General features: G+C 33.6%; 1 protein-coding gene across 1 annotated transcript in view; it reads right to left on the reverse strand.

Annotated features, from left to right (window-relative positions):
- Positions 1-4992: 4992 nt before the first annotated feature.
- LOC145243688 (monocarboxylate transporter 2-like) overlaps positions 4993-22320 on the reverse strand; it is an 82537-nt gene continuing 65209 nt past the window's right edge. Inside the window, exon 6 of the mRNA XM_080106747.1 lies at positions 4993-9914. Coding sequence (XP_079962873.1) covers positions 9766-9914 — 149 coding nt within the window. The 3' untranslated portion in view covers positions 4993-9765. The remainder of the gene's footprint in view (positions 9915-22320) is intronic.

The following is a 22320-nucleotide window of genomic DNA, read 5'->3' on the forward strand; positions in this document are numbered from 1 at the left end:
TTTTAATGCTAGGTTTACTTTTGGTGTCTTTTCAATTCAATATAAATCCTCCTAATTTTGCTGATGAGGAGACCGTGCTTCCCAAAAAAACTATGTATAATTGTTTTACGTGACTTCATGTATACCACAAATAAAAAGCACGGATTTCCGAAACGATCGTACAGATAATTGACTTTGTTGTCCTTCTTATGAAACTGATTTTTAATTTAATTAAATTTTGATTTTTAAATTTTAAAATTTTTTAAAAAATTTTTAAATTATAAATCACATTACTTAATATATATATATATATATATATACTAGCTGTACCCGGCCACGCGTTGCTGTGGCTCAGTTTGTTAAAATGGAACACATGTGAAAGTAGAGAAAACTTTGATTCTTTTTTTCAAGAAAATGTACAAATTTTTTTTAACAGATGTTAAGAAAATAAACAGAAAAATACTTCCATCATTAATTATGCAAAAAAATAAATAAAATGTTGATTTAGTGTTTCAATATGCTTATAAATTACGATAAAACTTGCTGAGTATGCACTGTTTTACGGTTGTTGTAAAAATGGAACGGAAACTTAAATTTCGCTTCATTTCAATCTTTCTTAATTTTTTAATTGTGCCCCCCAAACGAATATAATCAAAACAGTAACATTCAACAATTGTACTTTATGTATATAAAACACAAAATATTTATTGAAAAAAAAAGTTTTTTTTTTTTTTAAAGTTAATAAATAATTCCGTTTTTAAACGAAAAAGTCAGTTTACCTAACTTACTGTATTAATGCTATTTTTTTTAAGCAAGAAAAAAAAGGTAAATATCCAGATACGCTACTACAGAACACTTTTATAGGTAATTGAGGTCGCTGACAATGAATCTGATAGTCAAACTTGGGGCAAATTTACCGTTTGCATGGTATTTACCCCTGAACCCACGAACTTCTTTCCGCCATTTTGCAGCTTCCGTTTATGCTACGCGTATGCACGCTGTAGCATAAACGACGGCTTCACCAAGCAAACTACGTTGGGGGGAGGGGATTTTTTTTTCCAGGACATAGGATTTTCTAATTTTCAAAAATACATTATAGCGCTTTTTGGGCGGAAATTTTAAAATTAGCTGAAAAAGAAATAAAATGAGAAAAGGAAAGCACACCAAGTTGGAGTAGGGGGGGGGTAATTTATCTGTTTTTTTTTTACCTGGAACATCGAATTTTAAAATTTTCCGTAAGTAACGCACCGACATTTACCAATTAGAACACCATTTAACATTTTCCGAAGATTTTACTTTGTACATTGGGGGCGCGAGTGGGGGGGAGGGAGTTGTGATGTTGTGAATTAGAGTGGTCGGTGTTCTGTAGTAGCGTATCTGGATATTTACCAAAAAAAATATTTAGGTTTGGCTATAAATTCCTAAACTCATTTCACCCGAAATAATTTAGGTGACTGAAATAGGAATCTAATTGAATCTTTAATTTCCTGAATAGTATGCTAGAATTCATTTTTCTTCGAGTTATATCGAATACATTAATACGGACTTTAGGGGCTTTTTTTCGTAATTTTACTGTAAAAATTATTTTTTATTGTTACAAATTACGATACTTTAAAAAAAGCAAAAATAAATTCTTGCGTTTTTTATTTACTACTGAAAACCATAACTTTAGTAAAGGTATTTTTTGTTTAAACAAAATAAAACATTTTCACTCAGAGTTAAGTAAAAATAATTAGTTCATTATATTCTGCGATCATTATTTGAAAAATACTGCAATTTTCATTAAAATTCGTTAATTTCCTGATTTTTGGTGAATTTTTAAGTAAAGGGAGGAGTCAAAATGTTTATACACTTTGAGCGTCGGCATTCATTTTGCGACCACGTGTGGTTAATTTAAATTAAAGTTCAATCACATGGTTACATTATCAATAATCATGTAATTAAACCCATTGAAAAGTTACCGATATTGTAAACACATTCTGTTTACATTAAGCCTGTGGCGTTTTTTTAGTGATGCAATGTTGTCAACTGAGATTAAAAAAAAAAACCCGCAAGATTAGGAGAAAGAAATGTCCAGAAAATCGCTAGATTTTTAACTTATTGTCTGAAATTTTCAAAAATCGCTAATTCTCCCCCCCCCCCCCAAAAAACTCCATAATGTTCCGTGTTTTCTCACTATGGGTTTGTATTACTGTACACATAGATTCGAAAAAGTTGTCAAAAAACAAATATATAACAAATAAATGTTATCAAAGGCAAGATAAGTTACTTTTCTACCTAACTGGATATATTTTTCGTGTTTTTATTCAATGTAACATGTTTATTCAGCTCGAAAACCATACAGTGTTTACCGATGCATTGGAACATTCAAGATGGAGTCTGATTCTCTCTTTAACACGGTAAGTTCGGGAAAAGATGTTATAAATAAAAAACCGGATAAAATACTGTTAAAAACTCGCTCAATACATGTTATTGTGACATAAGTTGACATATATTCGGCGGGTTTTTAATAGTATTTTGTATAGTTTTTTATTTATAACACCTTTTTTCAAACTTACGGTGTTAAAGAGGGTGTGAGACGCCATCTTGAATTTTCCAATACATCGGTAAACACTGTATGTTTTTCGAGCTGAATAAACATGTTAGATTGAATAAAAACACGAAAAATATATCCAGTTTGGCAGAAAAGTAGCTTATCTTGCCTTTGATAACATTTATTTGTTATATATTTGTTGTTTTGACAACTTTTTCGAATCTATGTGTACAGTAATACAAACCCTACAAAGCCCTTCGGAGGTTGAAATGCCCCCCCCACCTAAAATGTACTTGGAAAAATCGATTTTATAGTGAGATTTAAGAATGGTTAGTCGAAAAAAAGGTGAAAAACAAAACAAATAATCAATAAATAATTGTTACCAAAGGCAATAAATGCTACTTTTTTTACTTACATGAATGAGTTTATTTTATGTTTTAAAGTATTTTCAATCGCTTTTCGGGTTTTCTTTATTTTTTAATAATCTAATGCGGGTGTCTGGGTGCCAAATATCTCCAGATTTTCTAGAATTCCCCGCTAGATTGCAAACGAAATCTCCAGATCTAGCAGGAAAACCGCTAAATTGTAACACTGGTCACGTGACAGGAAGCGGTAATAAATAATTGTCGCTAAATAAAAAATGGCCTCTCGGTACAAAGAAAAACACATATTTATCATAGAAATATTTAGTATAATGTTATAATTAAAAAGAAATATATAAAAACACACGTGGATATAGTAAACATATTATACCAAAACGTGGAAGCCATCCGTCCAGTGGTTTTTTAGACAATTAATTCCGAACGAACCAACAGTTACATTTATATATATATATATATATATATATATATATATATATATATATATATATATATATATATATAAGTAAATGTGTCTGTCTGTCTGTCTGTGTACATTTCCCCACACAATAACTCTGTCAATTTTCAGTCTACAGACTCGAAATTTGATATACATCTTTGTAATCCGTGTTCGGCTAGAAATTTGGTTGTTAAGGGGTCAAAGTTCAACGATTTTTTTTTTTGCTCAACCCACACCTCCAAACACCGGGCAATATATATATGAACAAAGATAATGCAGTGTTCATGTGTAGGTTTCAGAAAACTTAATATATGTATTTTCTTATAAAAAATCTATAAATTATAGTGCCTGTTGAGTGTATCAGAGTTTCATCGATCTGATCGTACCATGTTTCGAGTAAAAAAACAGCTAATAAATGCAAACCTTCGGCAGCGTTCAAAAAAACAAAAAAAAAACAAAAAAAAACACATCGTCCGTTATATACAAGCGGTATTCACTTTTAATGTTCCACATTAATAATTTTCTTTTCGAATTAACTCTTTTACATTTTTATAAGTTTTTTTATCATTTTTAAATAACTTTTTTTTTACTTTCATTATTTGTGGCATTTCTTTTGTTATTAGAACATAGTCGGGAATTGAAGAGGTTGATTGGCGTATTCAAAAGGAAAGCAAACTATTGTTTGTTTTTAATTTTTGTTTTGTGATGTCTCACAATGATGCCAAACAAACAAAAAACAATATTATTCACTTGATGCGAATAAAATTCACTAATCTGTCCTATATAGAAAAGACAGTTTTTATTTTATTTATTTAACAAATCATCACTTATCAGGGCGACTCGAGGATAAGAGCTGATGAGTTTTTCTGGTGGATAATGAAACATCAAATGGTTCTCATAATTTGATTAAGAGGCCATCTTATTAAGAATTTGTTTACATTAGATTTGAACACCCATTTTTGTAGGTAGCCGGGAAGCAACCTCCGTGGTAATGTGCTTCACAGACGAGTAGTTATCAGAAAGAAGCATTTTTTGTGAAAGTTCCGTATTTTTTTGTCGGCATAGAGGAAGAAAGGGAAATTAGTAATAATATTTGCAGCTACACGAGTTTTGTTACGAATGTTTTATGGAGGATGACCATAAATTTAAGCTCAATCGAGAACCTACCATAAAAATACCGATAGAGTAAAGAAAGACTAGCAACGTCTCTTCTGCGAGAAAGAGGTTGTAGGGAAGAGACGAGGGCATCGCTCAATAGATTTCAAAGTAGGCTTTGTCAAGACAGGGAAGGGTACTCCGAGCAGCACCGACACAGATCTGGCACCAATACTTCATCTTATTTGATTTTCATACAAATAGAAGACTATGATTTCGATGCTGTGAGAACTTTGGTTTCGCATTGCTTCATAGTTCTTTATGGAGTCAAGTTAGGTAAAATAGCTTTTTCTCTTCTGAAGAAATCATTTCGTCTGATAATGTTTCTGATCGAATTAAAAACTCTTTTTGAAGATGACACCACTTGACTCACATGTTTTCTTATTTTGTTTTCACAAGAGTGCCAAGCTAGACAGAAAATGGTTTCTTACGCATGTCATTTTACCCCTCCCCTTCAGTTGACGTGTATCAACAAACCATGTATATAATAACAAACAACAATGGAATCCAAGATATATATTTTTATTTCAACCTCAGAATACTGTATATACATAAATACAAATGATTATCTTCGATAACGATCAAATAATTGACCGATTATTAAAAATAATTCCGATCCCAATCAACAGAATCGATTTATGAATAAATAGGCTTGGAAATCCAAGAAGCATTTAATCGATGACTGCAATCAATACCGAAGAATATGGAAAAATACTTGAAAAGTTATACAAGGTGACCCTAAAAATACCACAGATGAATTCGTTAATAAAATTCAAAATCCTTTATGCATTGCAACAATATTTGCGACAAATAATCACGTTGACACCTTGGTTTCCATTCGACGTTAAGGCTGATCAGGACTAAATCGATGATCATTTTGAGAATAACAGATGCTGGGTGTCTATTTACCTCCTCTGTAGGAGGTTAGACACAAGGGCAAACGTGTTTAGAAAAGCCAGCAGACTAGGTGAAATGCACTATAGTCTACAAAAAATGGCTGAGCAGCCCGGTTTGTTCTCCCCTGAAGCGATTAATAATAAAATAACCACCTTCTTAAACAGAAGGTAAATCCGGGGATGGTGGACCCAACGCCAGTCCTAGACAAACAAAGCAAGTGTCAAACTGATTGCCAAGGACATATCCCTGATTGGTAGCTTAGCTCAGTAAGTATACCAAACGTTATATGTGGACGAGGGTCTCTGCTTATCTCGGCATTCTTTGTAATCGTCATTGACTAAATGGATGACACCACTGGATTGAAACAATACCGGTTAAAAATGTGCGGTTAGAGATTGCGCAACTTTTGGTTCACATTAGACTCCTTGTGCAGGCACTTTATCATTATTATCTAGACTGAACTGTCTACCAATTTTTAGTCATTTAGCATTTGTTTTATTGCCGTTCAATGATAAACCCAGATCGATACGACGTATACAAAACTTGTCAATAATTCTGGCAAACGTCTCTCTTTGCACTACTTTCGGCTTTGATGACCATCTTCAGTTCAGGAATAATCTGGGATTGTTTTGATAGACATTATCTTTGCAATAACTAGATAATTTTTTTAGTGCTATTGTCCGGTTACTGGAAAGCATATTCCGGATCATAATTACTGATGAAACGATAAACAAGGTAACCTCCGTATGAAACGATAAACAAGGTAACCTCCGTATGAAACGATAAACAAGGTAACCTCCGTATGAAACGATGATAAACTAAAGACTGCTGGGCATTCATGATTGGAAAAGTCAGGACTTTTCAATTTTAACGGTTCCATAGGTGATATTTTTGAAGGATCACCGTGTATATGATGTTTGTTTCGTTCCTCTGTTTCCTTTTTGAAAAAATAATTTCTATAAAAATTAAGCAAATATAAGAATAGCTGATCAAACCTAATTTTGAAATACTCATTTCAGGTTCGATATCAATTTTCGCTGATAATCCTGTACATAATAATGAATGATGATAATCCCATACATAATAATGATTGATGATAATCCCATACAAAATTATGAATGACAATGAGGAACACAGCCTAAACTAATTTAGATATTATGATTTAACATAGGATATTTATTTTCACTCATGATCATTTAAAGCTTTACATGTGCATATATATATATATATATATATATATATATATATATATATGTGTGTGTGTGTGTGTGTGTGTGTGTGTGTTACACTCGTTTACTAAAACCAAAGCAAGTAGGTGTGATCACCAACTTTTTGGCGATCATTTTAAAAACGATGTCTATTTTTAATATTCGTCTACATCATTTGTAGACATACATTTTTGTATCACGCATCATCTGTATCACGCATCATCTGTATCACGCATCATCTGTAGACATGCATTATATGGCGACACACATATCTAAAGATACACATTATCTGTAGATACACCTTGTAGCAACTATATCTATTTTAACTAATAATCCCTATCTCTTTAGGCACACATCATCGTTATACATATCAGATGTTAATATTATGATCATTTCATAACGTAGTACATATCACAATGTTTAACTGACATGTTTGTAATTTTCCATTCGTATTCATTTGGTCATACGTACTAATACGAATTTTTGTCGGAATCCATGAATCATTCCTCAAACGAATTAGTTTGTATAAAACAAAAAAACGTTTAAATCGTTTTGTGCAATTCTCATAATCTCAAATGAACAATGATTGAGAAATAAAAAGTTTATGTGAGTCTGCGTTAACTCTACCAGCATCCAACTTCTGGCAAAAAGATGGAGAAATATTGCAGAGTAAAATGAATCAGGGTGGCAACAGAACAAAACGTATACTTATATCAATTTGAAGCAGAATAGATGAATGGAAATAGATTCGATGCATTTTGATCAAGTTTGGCACTTGCGAGAGGACGAGTTCTCGCTATGACAGTTCAAAAAATGATTGTCGCAGGCAAGACTCGTGAGACACGTTATAATTCTAGGACACAATGAAGGAGGTATATTTGATTCACAGTAGAATTATACACAAGGCCACATTAAGGCGAAGGAAAAGGGATATCTTATCCGAGGTTATTATAGAAGGATACAAAAATAACCAATAATGAACCCGTCGCTTATTTTACAATAAACTAATCCATTTCTCTAATGAAGAGGTAATGCCTGGGCGGAAATCTCCCGAGACTGAACCAACTCGTACCTTATTAAAGACGAAGGCTAAACCCCTAACGAGCCAGACCCTTGTTATAAGGTGTGACAAAGATTAGCGAAGATAGATATAAAGCAGGTTTAAAGGGTTAGACAGTTGGAGAGAACGGACTATAGAAAGTAACGCATGCATAGTCATATCGGAAAAAAAACATCAACTCATATTTTCTTATGTGAATTTTTCTGCTTCTTTTGGTGCGTCCATTTTAGAAGCTCGGTCGGTCGGTCGGTCGGTCGGTCGGTCGGTTGGTCCGTCGGTCGGTCGGTCGGTCGGTCGTATGTTATACTTAGGATTGAAATCGAACATTTTAGAATCATCCACGCTGCTGAGTCTCAAATCCATAAAAATGATAATGAAACTTTGTAATTGCTGGTGATAATCAAATTCAATAGTAACTCGAGGATATAGGCTAATGAGACGATGTCAGCCGATAGATGAGGAATACTATGGGAGTGCTATAACTGTGAGAGAGTCTTTCCTTGTCATTGTTTTGAATTTGGTGGTGATAGCCCACAGAAAAAAATCTGGGGATTGTTTGGGCAGATATTATCTTCAAGAAAAATTTTTAGGCGATGATCAAGTAATGCGAAACACATTTATGATCACAATTTCACGAGCAGTTCGGTCGGCATACTTTGGTAGAGGCACCTCAGGCGATTAACAATAAACTAACACCTTCTCAAACTTAACCGAACGATACCTCAGCTCGCCACCAAAAAGTCACTGTCGGACTAATTTGTATTATGCTTCTCACATTGTATTTCAGCAAATGTGCATGGGATATAGAACACTGTACAATTGTCAGTAAATGGTGATGCGTCAGGATATGCATGTGTGCTGTGACGCACATCCATTGTTGTTTGAGCGAATGTCGGGAAGCGTGCCGTGTCTCGGCAACCAACATCTAATACAAGCAATTCGTTTTGGCAATGATCTGTTCATCGGTCTTTATGTTTACAGGTCGATCATGCTTACGTCTGAAATGCTACTTTCACCGCGAAACGTACTGATTCTATACACACATTTTTAAAACGTTTTTTACTTTCAGCAAAGGAAAAAATAATAGATGCATAAGCATTGTAGTTAAACCTTCTTACGTAGTTATTATAAATGTAAAAAAAAAAAAACATAACCTATCAGTTCTATAATCAAATAATTTTTAAGAACAAATATGCTCTTAATGCAAAAAGGAATTAAATTGTTATCTGATAGATAAAATAGATTATAAAAATGAAACATGTTTTTTTTAATATGTACGTTGATATTATGAAACAACATCCGTTTTTTTTTTCAAAGAGTATTTTTTCACCTTCAACCCACATGCCACTCCGTTTCTCCCTCTCTCTAGAAAATACTATTTGCAATCGATTTCTCTTAAACTTCGGATTCCATTTCGTCTAGTAAAAGACAACTACTTTTAGAAAAAGCAACATAAAATTAGCGATTGTATAAAACTGAATCAACATACAAGTGATCCGAAATAATAATAATAATGATGATGATAATAATAATAATAATAATAATAATAATACTGATAATAATGATGATAATAATAATAATAATGATAATAATAATAATAATAATAATAATGATAATAATAATAATAATAATAATAATGATAATAATGATAATAATAATAATAATAATAATAATGATAATAATGATGATAATAATAATGATAATAATAATAATAATAATAATAATAATAATAATAATAATAATAATAATAATAATAATAATTCAGATTTCGTTTTCCAACTTCTTCCTGAAAAGAGATGGGATTTATTCTCAGAATACTTCCCTCAATCTTGACCTCAAACGAGGAACTCCAAAGATCAATGGGTTTCCTAGGGATATTGGTTGTACCTGCAATAGCAGAGGTCTCATAATAATAATAATAATAATAATAATAATAATAATAATAATAATAATAATTATTATTATTATTATTATAATAATAATAATATTATAATATTATAATATAATTATTAATAATAATTATTATTATTATTATTATTATTATTATTATTATTATTATTATTATTTGAGAGTTATACAGAGTGATAGGGAGAAGGAACGAATCGCTGGTATTTCTATTTGCTGGGTAATTTCGAGAATCCCAATTTGATGCGGAGATCTTGGGCCGATATTGTGACCAAGAGAGCGATGTTGATGACCACAATACCTGTACCATAAATGTAGAACGGCAGTCCATATGAATTGGTGTGTTGCACCAATAAACCTGTTAATAAACGAATGGAAATAAATAAATTCAATTTACACAAGTCATTTTAATGGTGGAAACGTGCGATCAGATGAAGACAAATATGACCTTACAAAGCATTGAAACAAGTTTTTAATTCTTCAAATTTGAATTTCTGCTATCACTTTTACGTAGATTTGTGAGAACTTAATCGTTGAAAGTGTTCAGCTAGGTAAAATATTATCCATTAAAAGGGAAAACCTAGAAAATGTTTGTCCATTTTTCGAGTTGTATGTGAAACTTTACGGGACCGTTTATGTGCTGACTATTTAATTTACTCAGGCAGATAGAAGCCTTCTAAAAGGTCTAATACGTATATTTCATTTTTATGGAGTTTAAGCCAGATGATCATTCATATGGTTTAAACTTCATAAAAATTATTAAGAGAACTTCCGTCATCTTATTTCTCTCGGTTATATTAGCGGCCGAAACCGGGTGAGGGTGTCGTAAAAAAAAAAAAAAAACAGGTAATACTTTGTTATTATCATAGTAAAAAGCATATAATAAGCCCCAGGCAAAATTGAGTCTGCCTACTTATATATATATATATATATATATATATATATATATATATATATATATATATATATATATATATACACTAGCAAAAGTACCCGTCGTTGGCTGGGGTAAAAAAACAGCCTACAGAAAATGGACTCTGATTTATGAAAGTATGATAGGTTATGAAAAGGAAGGGTTGTAAATTTGGGTTGAATTTGGGGGTATCAAAACCAAAGCAAAATATGATGAAAGTAAAAATAAAATAGATAAACCCCGAAATTTATTATACCATACCTGTTCACACTGAAACATTTATCACAATATTCTGTGGATCTATATTAAAAAAAACTTGTTAAACTTTGTGACATATTTCCATTCTATGGAGGTCAGGTGCGAACGAACACCCATAATTTTATTATACCATATTTCTTCAAACTGAAACATAATTATCAAAGTATACTTACGCAGATAGATATGAAAAGTCTTTATTAAAGTTTGTGCCTATTTCCATTCTATGGAGGCCAGACCCCACAATTTTATTATACCATCCCTATTTAAATTAAAACATACTTACCAAAGTATTATTATGTACATCCATATCAAAAACACTTGTAAACGTTTTTTTTTTTTCATTTTTAAATCTTTTAATTTCCATACTTTGTGGACCAGGCGCGAACGAAGACCCAACAATTTTAATGAATCACTGTTCTGCCAGATCAAACATACCCATTCCTGTGTCTCCATACATCTTCTATCATTATATGTGATCAGTTTTCTATAATAGTCAACCATATAGGAGCCTATTCGTGACCAGCCACACACACAGACGTTCAGCTTCCTGTGTCTCGATACATCTTATATAATTATATGTAATCAGTATTTTTAACCATGTAGGAACCTATTCGTGACCAGACACACACACACGCACATACATACATACACAGACATTCAGCTTTACATTATATATATATATATATATATATATATATATATTTTTTTATAAAGTAATAGGGTCCGTGTGTTTCTGTCTGTGTGTACAGCTCTCCATCATCAACGAAATATAAAGGAGGTAAGAGGGTAGATCTCTCCTGGTAGAGAAACATTAGAACCCATTTTAGGATGTTTCTGTTATAGGAGACATAAGAATCTATGCCTAATTTCTTTATATACTAGTCTACAAATCACCCCCATATCGAATGACTTATGCTCATTTGCATATCACATTATATTAAATCTCTTTAACTAATTACCTCGACCTTATTACATATTGGAAATATTCTAATCATTTCAACTGTACTATTTACAAAATCTATTTAGTATTTAATTATTTAATATATTTTCATTTAATTTTATATTCGATTTATTTCACTTTACGTATATTATCAAAACAATTCATTGGCGAGGAAAGCTTTATGTTTTGGGATTGTATTGAAAATGTAATGGAAATTTCAATTTCGTTCCGTTTTAATCTTTTATATTTTACTTGCCAATATAATTGAAAGAATACAATTCAACTATCGTAATTTTTTATAAATAAACAAAAACAAATATTTTAAAATAAAACTTTATTAAAAAAGAAATAATTTTATTTTTAAATGAAAAAAATCAATTTAGTAAAATAATTGTATTAAACACCCCCAGCCTTGTCAGCAAACCTGTAAACCTATAAAAGTTAACATTTCGAATGTAAACAGTGATTTTTCGATTTTGTTAGCGCTTGCCGCAATTAAAGACAATTAAAACGGAACTAACTTTATTTCCATTCTATTTTTTAAACAACCCCCCAAAACATAACGCTCTCTTCCAGTTATAGCCAATTTTTTTTTAATTAAATAAAACAGGTCAAAATAAACAGATAAGCGCATTTTCTTTTACATTTTTCTTACAACCATTGTCATTTAACCAACTGCAGGATACCGTTACTTTTGTGGGGTTGTTTTGAAAATGGCACGGAGATTATAATTTCGTTCCAATTTAATCTTTCTGGTCGAGTCTATTTCGAAAGCCTGTCTTATCATAGATTTGAACTACAAATAATTTATTACATTTTGATTATTACTATCTTAAGACTTAAAGCTTATATTTATTTCATTTTTCTATTTATATATTGAATTAGTTATTTCCAGTCTTATTTAAACTTAGTGCTTTCTTTAAACCGGATGAACCTTTTATAAAAATATGAGTTTAACGTAAAGAACACGAACAAGGTTTTATTCAACTGAATTTCTTCCAGTTTACTAACAAAATATATAAATTTAAAAGAGATATAAATAATAAAATAAAAAGGTTATGTAATTTAAAAGAAATACACGTACTCACAAAAGCAGAACTTTTTTTACACATTTTTTTTCTTTAAAACCATAACAATGAGACTAACAATTACCTAGATCTTAGTAATTATTTGTTTTAATAGAACTGTTTTAATTGTACTGTTTACTTAGTTAACCTAAGTTGGTATTACATTTATTTTACATTTACTTTTTTTTTTAATTATTACTTTTAGACTGTGACGTTTACACCCGGAAGTAATGAGTCACACGTAGGTCGCTTTTATTCATTCCTTTTGGTCAAGATCAAAGTGTAGTATCTGTTCTTCAGATGCGGCACTTCATTTTCTTGTTCTCTTTCGGTGGAGGAGAAATCCTTCACGACTGAGACAATTTTTATTTTTGTACCTTTTCTCCACGTTAAAAAACGACCCTGGTGTCTAACTCTGTCCCGTGGGGAGGCATAGTAAATAGGTACAATATAATTGTTTATAATTGTACTATTCAGAAATATTATTTATAGTTCGTCCATTTCAGTTAGTATACATTTCCTTAATTTCGCTTAATTAATTTACAATCATTAATATCGTTAAACAATTCCGTTTAAAACCGAAATTATGCTACCCAAACGAAGTAGAAACGAAAGTGAGGAAGAAAGAATGGAAAGATTGGAAGCTAATAGACTAAGAGTTGCTGCAATTCGCTCCAATGAAAACAATTCAGATAGAGAAAGACGTCTAGAACTTAACAGGATACGTCAAAGAGAAAGGAGAGCAAGACTGTCAGATTTGGAAAGAGAAACCCAACGTGAAGCTGACAGAACTAGACATGCTGTAAGGCGGTTAAATTCATCACAAGATGAAATTAAAGAAAGACAAAGATATGCACTGGAAAGAGAAGCAATATTACGATCGAATGAATTATATGAGGTAAGTAGACGTACACAAGGTCAGTTGAGAGTGGCTCAACGACATCAGAATGAATCGGAAACCCAATGAAGCTTTCGCCTATACCAAGGGCAACAACGAGAGGCTGCATGGAGAGAGAGTATGACTTTGCCCCAGCAACTGACAGAAAACGAGGCAGCTAGACAACGAATGACTGCTTTGAGACACCATGAAATAGAACACTGCAATAGAAAAGGATTGCTCTACAACAAAAATGACTCTCTCACTACAGCTGATATAGGAAAAATGGACAAAGTATGTCAACATTGCTCAGCTGTAAAATTTAAAGGAGAAACCCCTGGTTGTTGTTGTTCTTCTGGCAAAGTTGTGCTTGATAGCTTTCCACTACTGCCTCAGTTGCTTCAAGATTTGCTATCCGGCAATGGTCCCATCTCTAAAGATCTTCTGCAAAATCTACGCAGTTATAACAATTGTTTTGCAATGACATCATTTGGTCACAAAATTGCGGCAGTACATGGGTGGAATCCTTCTTTTAGAATTCGAGGCCAGGTTTGCCACCAGATTGTGAGTCTTTTACCACCTGAAGATGAAACAGCAAAGTTTATTCAAGTCTACTTCTTGGATAGTCTGGAAGAGGAACTACATAATCGGGGACGTGACAGTAGACTCAATAGAGACATTCTCCAAAGTCTGACTGAATTTTTACATGAGAACAACAGCTTCATTTGTCAGCTGAAAACAACAAAGGAGAGGATTGAAGAAGAACACTTGGTAGAACATAAAGTTGTCATAAGGGAAGACCGAAGGCCGCAAGAAGAGCATCCACGGCGATTCAATGCTCCAACAACAACGTATGAGATTGGAATATTAATGGAGAATGAACCAACAGCTAACCGGGATATTGTCTTCCGTTTTAGAAATGATAGATTAAAATGGATCTCCGAACTACATCCCCTCTACGATACTTTAATGTACCCGTTAATGTACCCCTATGGTTCTCCATCTTACAACATCTACATGAAGGCATCCAATGGGCGAAAAGTTACCCAACAGCAATTTTATTCGTACCATTTAATGACTCGGCCTGAAAACTATTTTCTCTGGTACCGAAGGCTATTTCAACAATGGCTGGTGGATGTGTACTGCAAGATTGAAACAGAACGTTTACAGTTCCTGAGGCGTGAGCAACAGACCCTGAGAGCTGACAATTATAGCAACTTGAGAGATTCAATTCTTAGGGAGGATGGGAATCCAGAACAGTTTGGTCAACGAGTTGTACTTCCGGCAACTTATACAGGAGGCCCTCGATACATGTTTGAGCGTCAAAGTGATGCCATGGCATATGTTCGGCGAATGGGCCGAGCCGACCTCTTCATCACGTTCACAACAAATCCAAAGTGGACAGAAATTACAGAAAATTGTCTTCAAGGGCAAGACCCTCAGGATCGTCCAGATATTGTTGCCAGGGTTTTCAGGCAGAAACTAAAAAAGTTACTTGAATTTATTAAAAAGGGAGGATTTGGCAGGTTGAGGGCTTTCCTGTACAGTATTGAATATCAAAAAAGAGGACTGCCGCATGCACACATCCTCACCTGGCAGGCCCCAGAGGACAAACTTCTACCAGAAAAAATGGATCTCTGCATATCTGCAGAGATCCCTGACAAAGAGGAAGATCCTGATCTTCATGCTAAAGTGATGGCACATATGGTGCATGGACCTTGTGGACCATTTAATCCAAATTGTCCATGTATGATTGACAACAAATGTTCCAAAAAATACCCAAAAGAATTTCTTCAGTGTACCGAACAAGGCCAAGACTCTTACCCCAAGTACAGGCGAAGAAAACCAGAAGATGGAGGCCAGACTGGTACAATAAGGATGAAGAGAAATGGTCGGTATATTAATCAAGAAATAACAAACCAGTGGATTGTTCCGTACAACAAGGTCCTCCTTCAGCAGTTCAACGCTCACATTAACGTAGAAATTTGCAGCTCGATCCAAAGCATCAAATATGTCCTCAAATACGTGAATAAAGGATGTGATCAAGCAGTGTTTGAACTACAAAGAACTGATGGAGCAGCTAACCAACAAGGCCAAGTACAAAGTCACATTGTGGATGAGATCCAGCAGTTCCAGAATGCAAGGTATGTCGGCAGTTCAGAGGCGGCCTGGAGGATATTGGAACATCCCATCCATGAACATTTCCCCCCAATTGTGCAACTTTCTGTTCATATTGAAAATGGGCAGCGTGTCATGTTCCCAGCTGATACTGCTCTGGAACGAGCCCAAGGTCCACCGCCTGCCACAACTTTGACAGCATTTTTTCAACTCTGCCATGAGGATGACTTTGCAAGGGGTCTCAAATACGTAGAAGTCCCTGAGTTTTACACTTGGAACAAATCGACAAAGAAATGGATGAGAAGAATGCGTGGGGTACAAGTTGAAGGTACTGAAAATGATGATGTATGGAAGGCACCATGCATTGGGAGAATCTACACGATTAGTCCAAAAGCAGGGGAGTGTTATTTCTTACGCCTGTTGCTCAATGAGGTTGCTGGTCCAACTTCATTTCAAAATTTGCGAGCATACAATGGTCAGGTGTTTGAAACATACAGAGCAGCGTGCCTTGCTCGAGGCCTTCTAGAAAATGACCATCACTTGCATCAAGCAGTAGGAGAGGCAAGTGCCACTCAATCACCTTCAAATTTGCGAAGCCTATTTGTGATAATTTTAACAGCTTGTGAGCCAAGAAATCCTCTTGAGATCTGGATGGCTTTTCGTGATGTAATATCTGAAGACATTCTTCACAGATACAGGCAAGAAGTTAACAATCCAGAAGCAGATTTTAATGAGGACATCTACAATAAAACTTTTTGTCTAATTGAAGAAAAAGTTCTCCTTATGTGCGGTCAACCATTGGCAAGCTATGGATAACCTGCACCAACACAAGGGAGAGATGAAAGACTCGCGAGAGAGTATCAACGTGAAGTTACTTATAATCTTGAAGAACTTTCCCTACAAGCAGAAAATATGCAAGAAAAACTGACCGATTCTCAAAGAGAAGTTTACAATTCATTCATGGCAATGTTGGAAGCACAAGGTGAAATGAACAAAAACATGATGTTTCTTGATGCTCCAGGTGGTACGGGCAAGACATTTGTAATCAATTTGATCCTTGCAAAGATTAGATCCATGAGAAAGATTGTGCTTGCAACAGCATCCAGTGGCATTGCTGCTACTCTACTACAAGGTGGCCGCACTCTTCACAGCACTTTTAAAATACCCTTGGATACTCATCGAATGGATCAGCCAGTTTGCAAAATTACTGGTAACTCAGCCTTGCCAAATGTAATTAGAGACACCTCTGCAATCATTGTAGACGAAGCCCCAATGACGCACAAGAGTGCTTATGAAGCAATTGACCGAACACTGCAAGACATCACAGGAAACAAGAATCCCATGGGTGGCATTCCAACCTTATTTTGTGGTGATTTCCGTCAAATCCTCCCAGTGGTTAAAAATGGCACAAGGGCTAACGTTGTCAATGCAAGTTTGAAACAATCCTATCTCTGGAGGCACGTTATAGTGAAGAGACTGACTACTAATATGAGAGCCTATATCTCTGATAACACAGCTGCAGCAGACTTCTCAAAATTGCTTCTCCAAATCGGTAATGGTCAGTTTCCTATCACTTCTTCACCTGACACAATTAAGATTCCAACTGCGCTTGGTAAATGTGTCGGTAATTAGAAGCAACTGAAAGACAAAGTGTATCCAAACCTGCAAAACAATGGAAAATCACCGGATTGGCTTGCTGAGAGGGCTATTATTTCGCCATTAAACAGCAATGTGAATCATTTGAACAATTCAATAATGGATGAATTTCCAGGAGACACAAAGCAATACAAGTCAGTTGATTCGGCTACTAATGAATATGAAGCTGTTCACTACCCTGTGGAGTTTTTAAACTCTTTGGAGATATCTGGAATGCCTCCACACATTTTAAATCTCAAAATTGGATCGCCAATCATGATTCTTCGATCCTTGGAACCGCCAAAAACAACAAACGGAACCAGATGTGTTATCACCAGATTGCATACCAATGTACTTGAGGCCACCATTTCCTGTGGTCCCTACAAAGGCGAAACCGTTCTACTGCCAAGGATCCCCTTAGTTCCATCGGACTCAGAACTTCCATTTAAATTCCGGAGACTCCAATTTCCTGTGAAGGTGTGTTTTGCAATGAGCATAAACAAAAGTCAAGGTCAGACATTTAACACCATTGGCGTAGACTTGACATCAGACTGCTTCAGTCACGGTATGTTCTACGTCTACATCAGCCGGACAGGAAGTTCAGAAAAACTCTACATTCTGGCTCCAAATCAAAGCAGCAGAAATGTAGTTTACCCTGAGGCTCTTCAGTGAAAAGTTCGAGAAATGGATATGAGGAAAAACTGACATGATCTGATTGTGGTAAGTTTTTAGTATTGAGTGTGCAAGATAAAATTTAAGCAAGAGTTGAAAATTACTTCAATGAAAAATTTACTATGTAACATCAAGTAACCTTCCTTTTTGATGAAAATGTTTTGTGAAGTTCCTGATTGAATTTCAGTCACTACAAGAGGTAGTTAAAATGTTAATCACCTTATGCAATCGTTGCTCTTACAACATCAACTTACTGGAAAGGTGCCCACAGATTTTGGTACCCGAGTGCGCAACAAAGCTCCGTGCGAAGCACGGGTATCTTTGCTAGTATATATATAATTATTTACTTTAATAATTCCCTCAAACCTCTGACATTGATGGAGGGCAGACTAAAACTCGCTGCTATAGTTTCAAATGAAATAACATCAAGGGGAGACTTGATTCCAAATATGTTTCATATGTTATATCTCACCTCTTTTGGAAATCGGGTACGATTATGAATATCTCCTGTATCAAATAATCCTTATACACTGAAATTTATTTTATGTATGAAAACCAAATGGGAAAGATATAACATGAGAGAAATATTTGGAATCAAGTCTCCCTTTGCTGTTATTTCAGATCATTTGAAACAATAGCAGCAAGTTTTAGTCTCCCCCTCAATCAAGGCCAGAGGTTTTGAGAATATATCCGATATTTTGTAATTCATATGCAAAACTAGGAAAGCAAATGATTGAACTACTTTATGGCTGTAGTAAATGCTAAAATAGGCTCGAGATGATGGAGGATCCCATAATGTACGATCTTAAGGGCAAATTTCACATAACCAATTACACAATTCAGGTCATTACCTTTCCAACGAGCTTTAATGTGTTAAATTCTGATCAATAGTCGCTAAGATTTAGAACTTATAAAATTGCCAAAAAAATGGCCGTCTCTCTCTCACTCCCTCTCTCTCTCTCTCTCTATATATATATATATGTATATATATATATATATATATATATATACTTGTTTATTGTTATATAAACATGGTTACATCCTGCTGCTACAAATAGCCAATTGTTTCAATCAAACAACAGATATCATCAGGCAGCGACTTGATTATTCAAAAGTTCAATGAATAATGGATTTTTATTTTAGGTAGGAATTCTTTAAAAGTTGGAGTTAAAAAACTTAAAACACAGAACTTTAATTACAAGATGTAAAGAGGGAGGGGCAATTTAAATAAAGTTAAAAGATTATAATGGAGAGAGAGTGATTAAGAAGAGAAAAAGAGAAATAGAGAAAGAAAATAGAGAGAAAAAAGTATAGAGAGAAAAATATATAGAAAAAAATACATATAATATGGAGAAGAAAAGGAAAAAAAGAAAAAAGGTATAAATGGTTATTATAAAGAGAATAAGGACTAGAAGGGAAAAGAAAGAATGTTGAGATATAGTTAAAAAGAGAAAGAAAGAAAGTAAGAATTAATAGGAGGGGAATCTTATAGAAGTTGCCAGTATATAGAAAAAGAAAGAGAAAAAAAAAATCTGCGTGTCAATCAAAATTATGAACAATTATACAATTAAGTAATGAGACAAGATTAGTACAAATACAATCTAAACGTTAGAAATAAACATGTCAAAAAAAAGACAGCGAATGTATCCAACTGACATATTTATCATCTAACATACGTCCACGAGTAATATCAACGCAGTTCAAACATACGTCTACAATTAATTAAGCCTTTTATACTAAATGATGTAAGTTTAAAGTTTTCGCGTTTTTATTAAATGAATATATAACAATAAACAAGAATTATCAGCTCTTTTTATTGAGCACTATCTAACAACCTCGTTGAATTCATTAGTCCATTACTTTTGAATAAAAAAACCTGAGTATATATATATATATATATATATATATATATATATATTTACTAGCAGGCCGCCCCACATTAGCAGTCGTAAAATATGCTAAAATATGATATTTTGAGATATGAAGATTTCGTATTTATTATTATATTAAATTCGACTCAATATATAGTAATGATTTTAATAGTTATTTTCGTAATACTGTTGTTCGCCATTTACCTAGCAAATTCCATTTTTAAATTTTCACACTTTTGTACCGATATATAATAATAATAATAATCTATATATTAATACGCTTGTAACTATCTATCTATCTATGTGTGTCACACTTTCCGGCAAATTTGATTGGTTGAGAAGATTTTATTCTGGAATAGCGGATTACACATTAAACGAACGCTCAAGGCAGCAGGGTTGCCAGGTTGGCTTCATTTTAAAAGTAGTTTGGCCATCAGAATTTCTGTTTGTTTGTTTTTTTTCCAAATTTGTCCCTTTTCTGAACGAACGCTCAAGGCAGAGAGAGAGAGAGAGAGAGAGAGAGAGAGAGAGAGAGCGAGAGATAGTTGTTGACTTACAAATATAAACATTTAGTAAATAACTGTGGAAACAGATTTTAAAATATTTTTAATTACCGAAGACTCTCTCTTTCTCTCTCTTTCTCTCTGTCTGTCTATCTATCTATCTATCTACTCTGCCTTGAGCGTTCGTTTAATGTGTAATCCGTAGATAGATAGATAGATAGACAGAGATAGAGAAAGAGAGATAAAGAGAGATTTTAAAATCTGTTTCCACAGTTATTTACTAGGGAGAGAGAGAAAAACAAAAGAAACAAAAAACCGTGAAATTTACATTAGCCTTCGTTTGATGTGTATTCCGCTAATCCAGGAACGAAACATGAAATATTTTTCTAAAAATATATTTTTACTCCTACAACATTAAATTTCATGAAAAAAAACCTCCCACTCTCTCCTCTAGGCGTTGTTTATATTTAAGAGAGAGACAGACAGAGAGAGAATGATGGTTTCGCAATATATTTGTACTACTACTACAGTAAATTTCATGAAAAAAGTGGGCTTGTATTACTGTACACATAGATTCGAAAAAGTTGTCAAAAAACAAATATATAACAAATAAATGTTATCAAAGGCAAGATAAGTTACTTTTCTACCAAACTGGATATATTTTTCGTGTTTTTATTCAATGTAATATGTTTATTCAGATCGAAAACCATACAGTGTTTACCGATGTATTGGAACATTCAAGATGGCGTCTTATTTTCTCTTTAACACGGTAAGTGTGGGAAAAGATGTTATAAATAAAAAAACGGATAAAATACTGTTAAAAACTCGCTCAATATATGTTACCGTGACATAGGTTGACATATATTCGGCGGGTTTTTAATAGTATTTTGTATGTTTTTTTTTTATTTATAACACCTTTTTTCAAACTTACGGTGTTAAAGAGGGTGTGAGACGCCATCTTGAATTTTCCAATACATCGGTAAACACTGTATGTTTTTCGAGCTGAATAAACATGTTAGATTGAATAAAAACACGAAAAATATATCCAGTTTGGCAGAAAAGTAGCTTATCTTGCCTTTGATAACATTTATTTGTTATATATTTGTTGTTTTGACAACTTTTTCGAATCTATGTGTACAGTAATACAAACCCAAAAAAGTTTTAATAGGAGAAACTGTGGAAACAGATTTTAAAATATTTTTAATTAACGAAGACTCTCTCTTTCTCTCTCTTTCTCTTTCTCTCTCTCTCTCTATCTATCTATCTATCTATCTATCTATCTATCTCTCTCTCTCTCTCTCTATATATATATATATATATCTACTCTGCCTTGAGCGTTCGTTTAATGTGTAATCCGTAGATAGATAGATAGACAGAGATAGAGAAAGAGAGAGAAAGAGAGAGTCTTCGTTAATTAAAAATATTTTAAAATCTGTTTCCACAGTTATTTACTAGGGAGAGAGAGAAAAACAAAAGAAAATAGAAGAAGAAGATTCTCGCAACTACGACTGATTGCTGTTAGATATAAACAAAGCCAAGAGGATAGAGAGGGAGGGGAGAGAGGGGGAGATAGAGGAGTGAGAGGGAGAGAGAGAGAGAGGGGAGATAGATGGGGGGAGGGAAGAGAAAAAAAAGAAAAAGTATTTTGGCCATCAGATTTTCTGTTTGGCTTTTTTTTTCAAGTTCGGCCTTTTTCTGTACGCACGCTCAAGGCAGAGAGAGAGATAGATAGATAGAGAGAGAGAGAGAGAGAGAGAGAGAGAGAGAGAGAGAGAGAAAGAGAGAGAGAGAGAAACGCGGTCTTCGTTAATTAAAAATATATTAAAATCTGTTTACACAGTTACTTACTAAATGTTTATATTTGAAAGTCAAGAACTTCGATATAGTCAATTTTCCTTTAATTTTCAATT

Source organism: Euprymna scolopes, chromosome 22, assembly GCF_053919585.1.
Source record: "Euprymna scolopes isolate OS-2025 chromosome 22, ASM5391958v1, whole genome shotgun sequence".
Classification (NCBI taxonomy): domain Eukaryota; kingdom Metazoa; phylum Mollusca; class Cephalopoda; order Sepiida; family Sepiolidae; genus Euprymna; species Euprymna scolopes.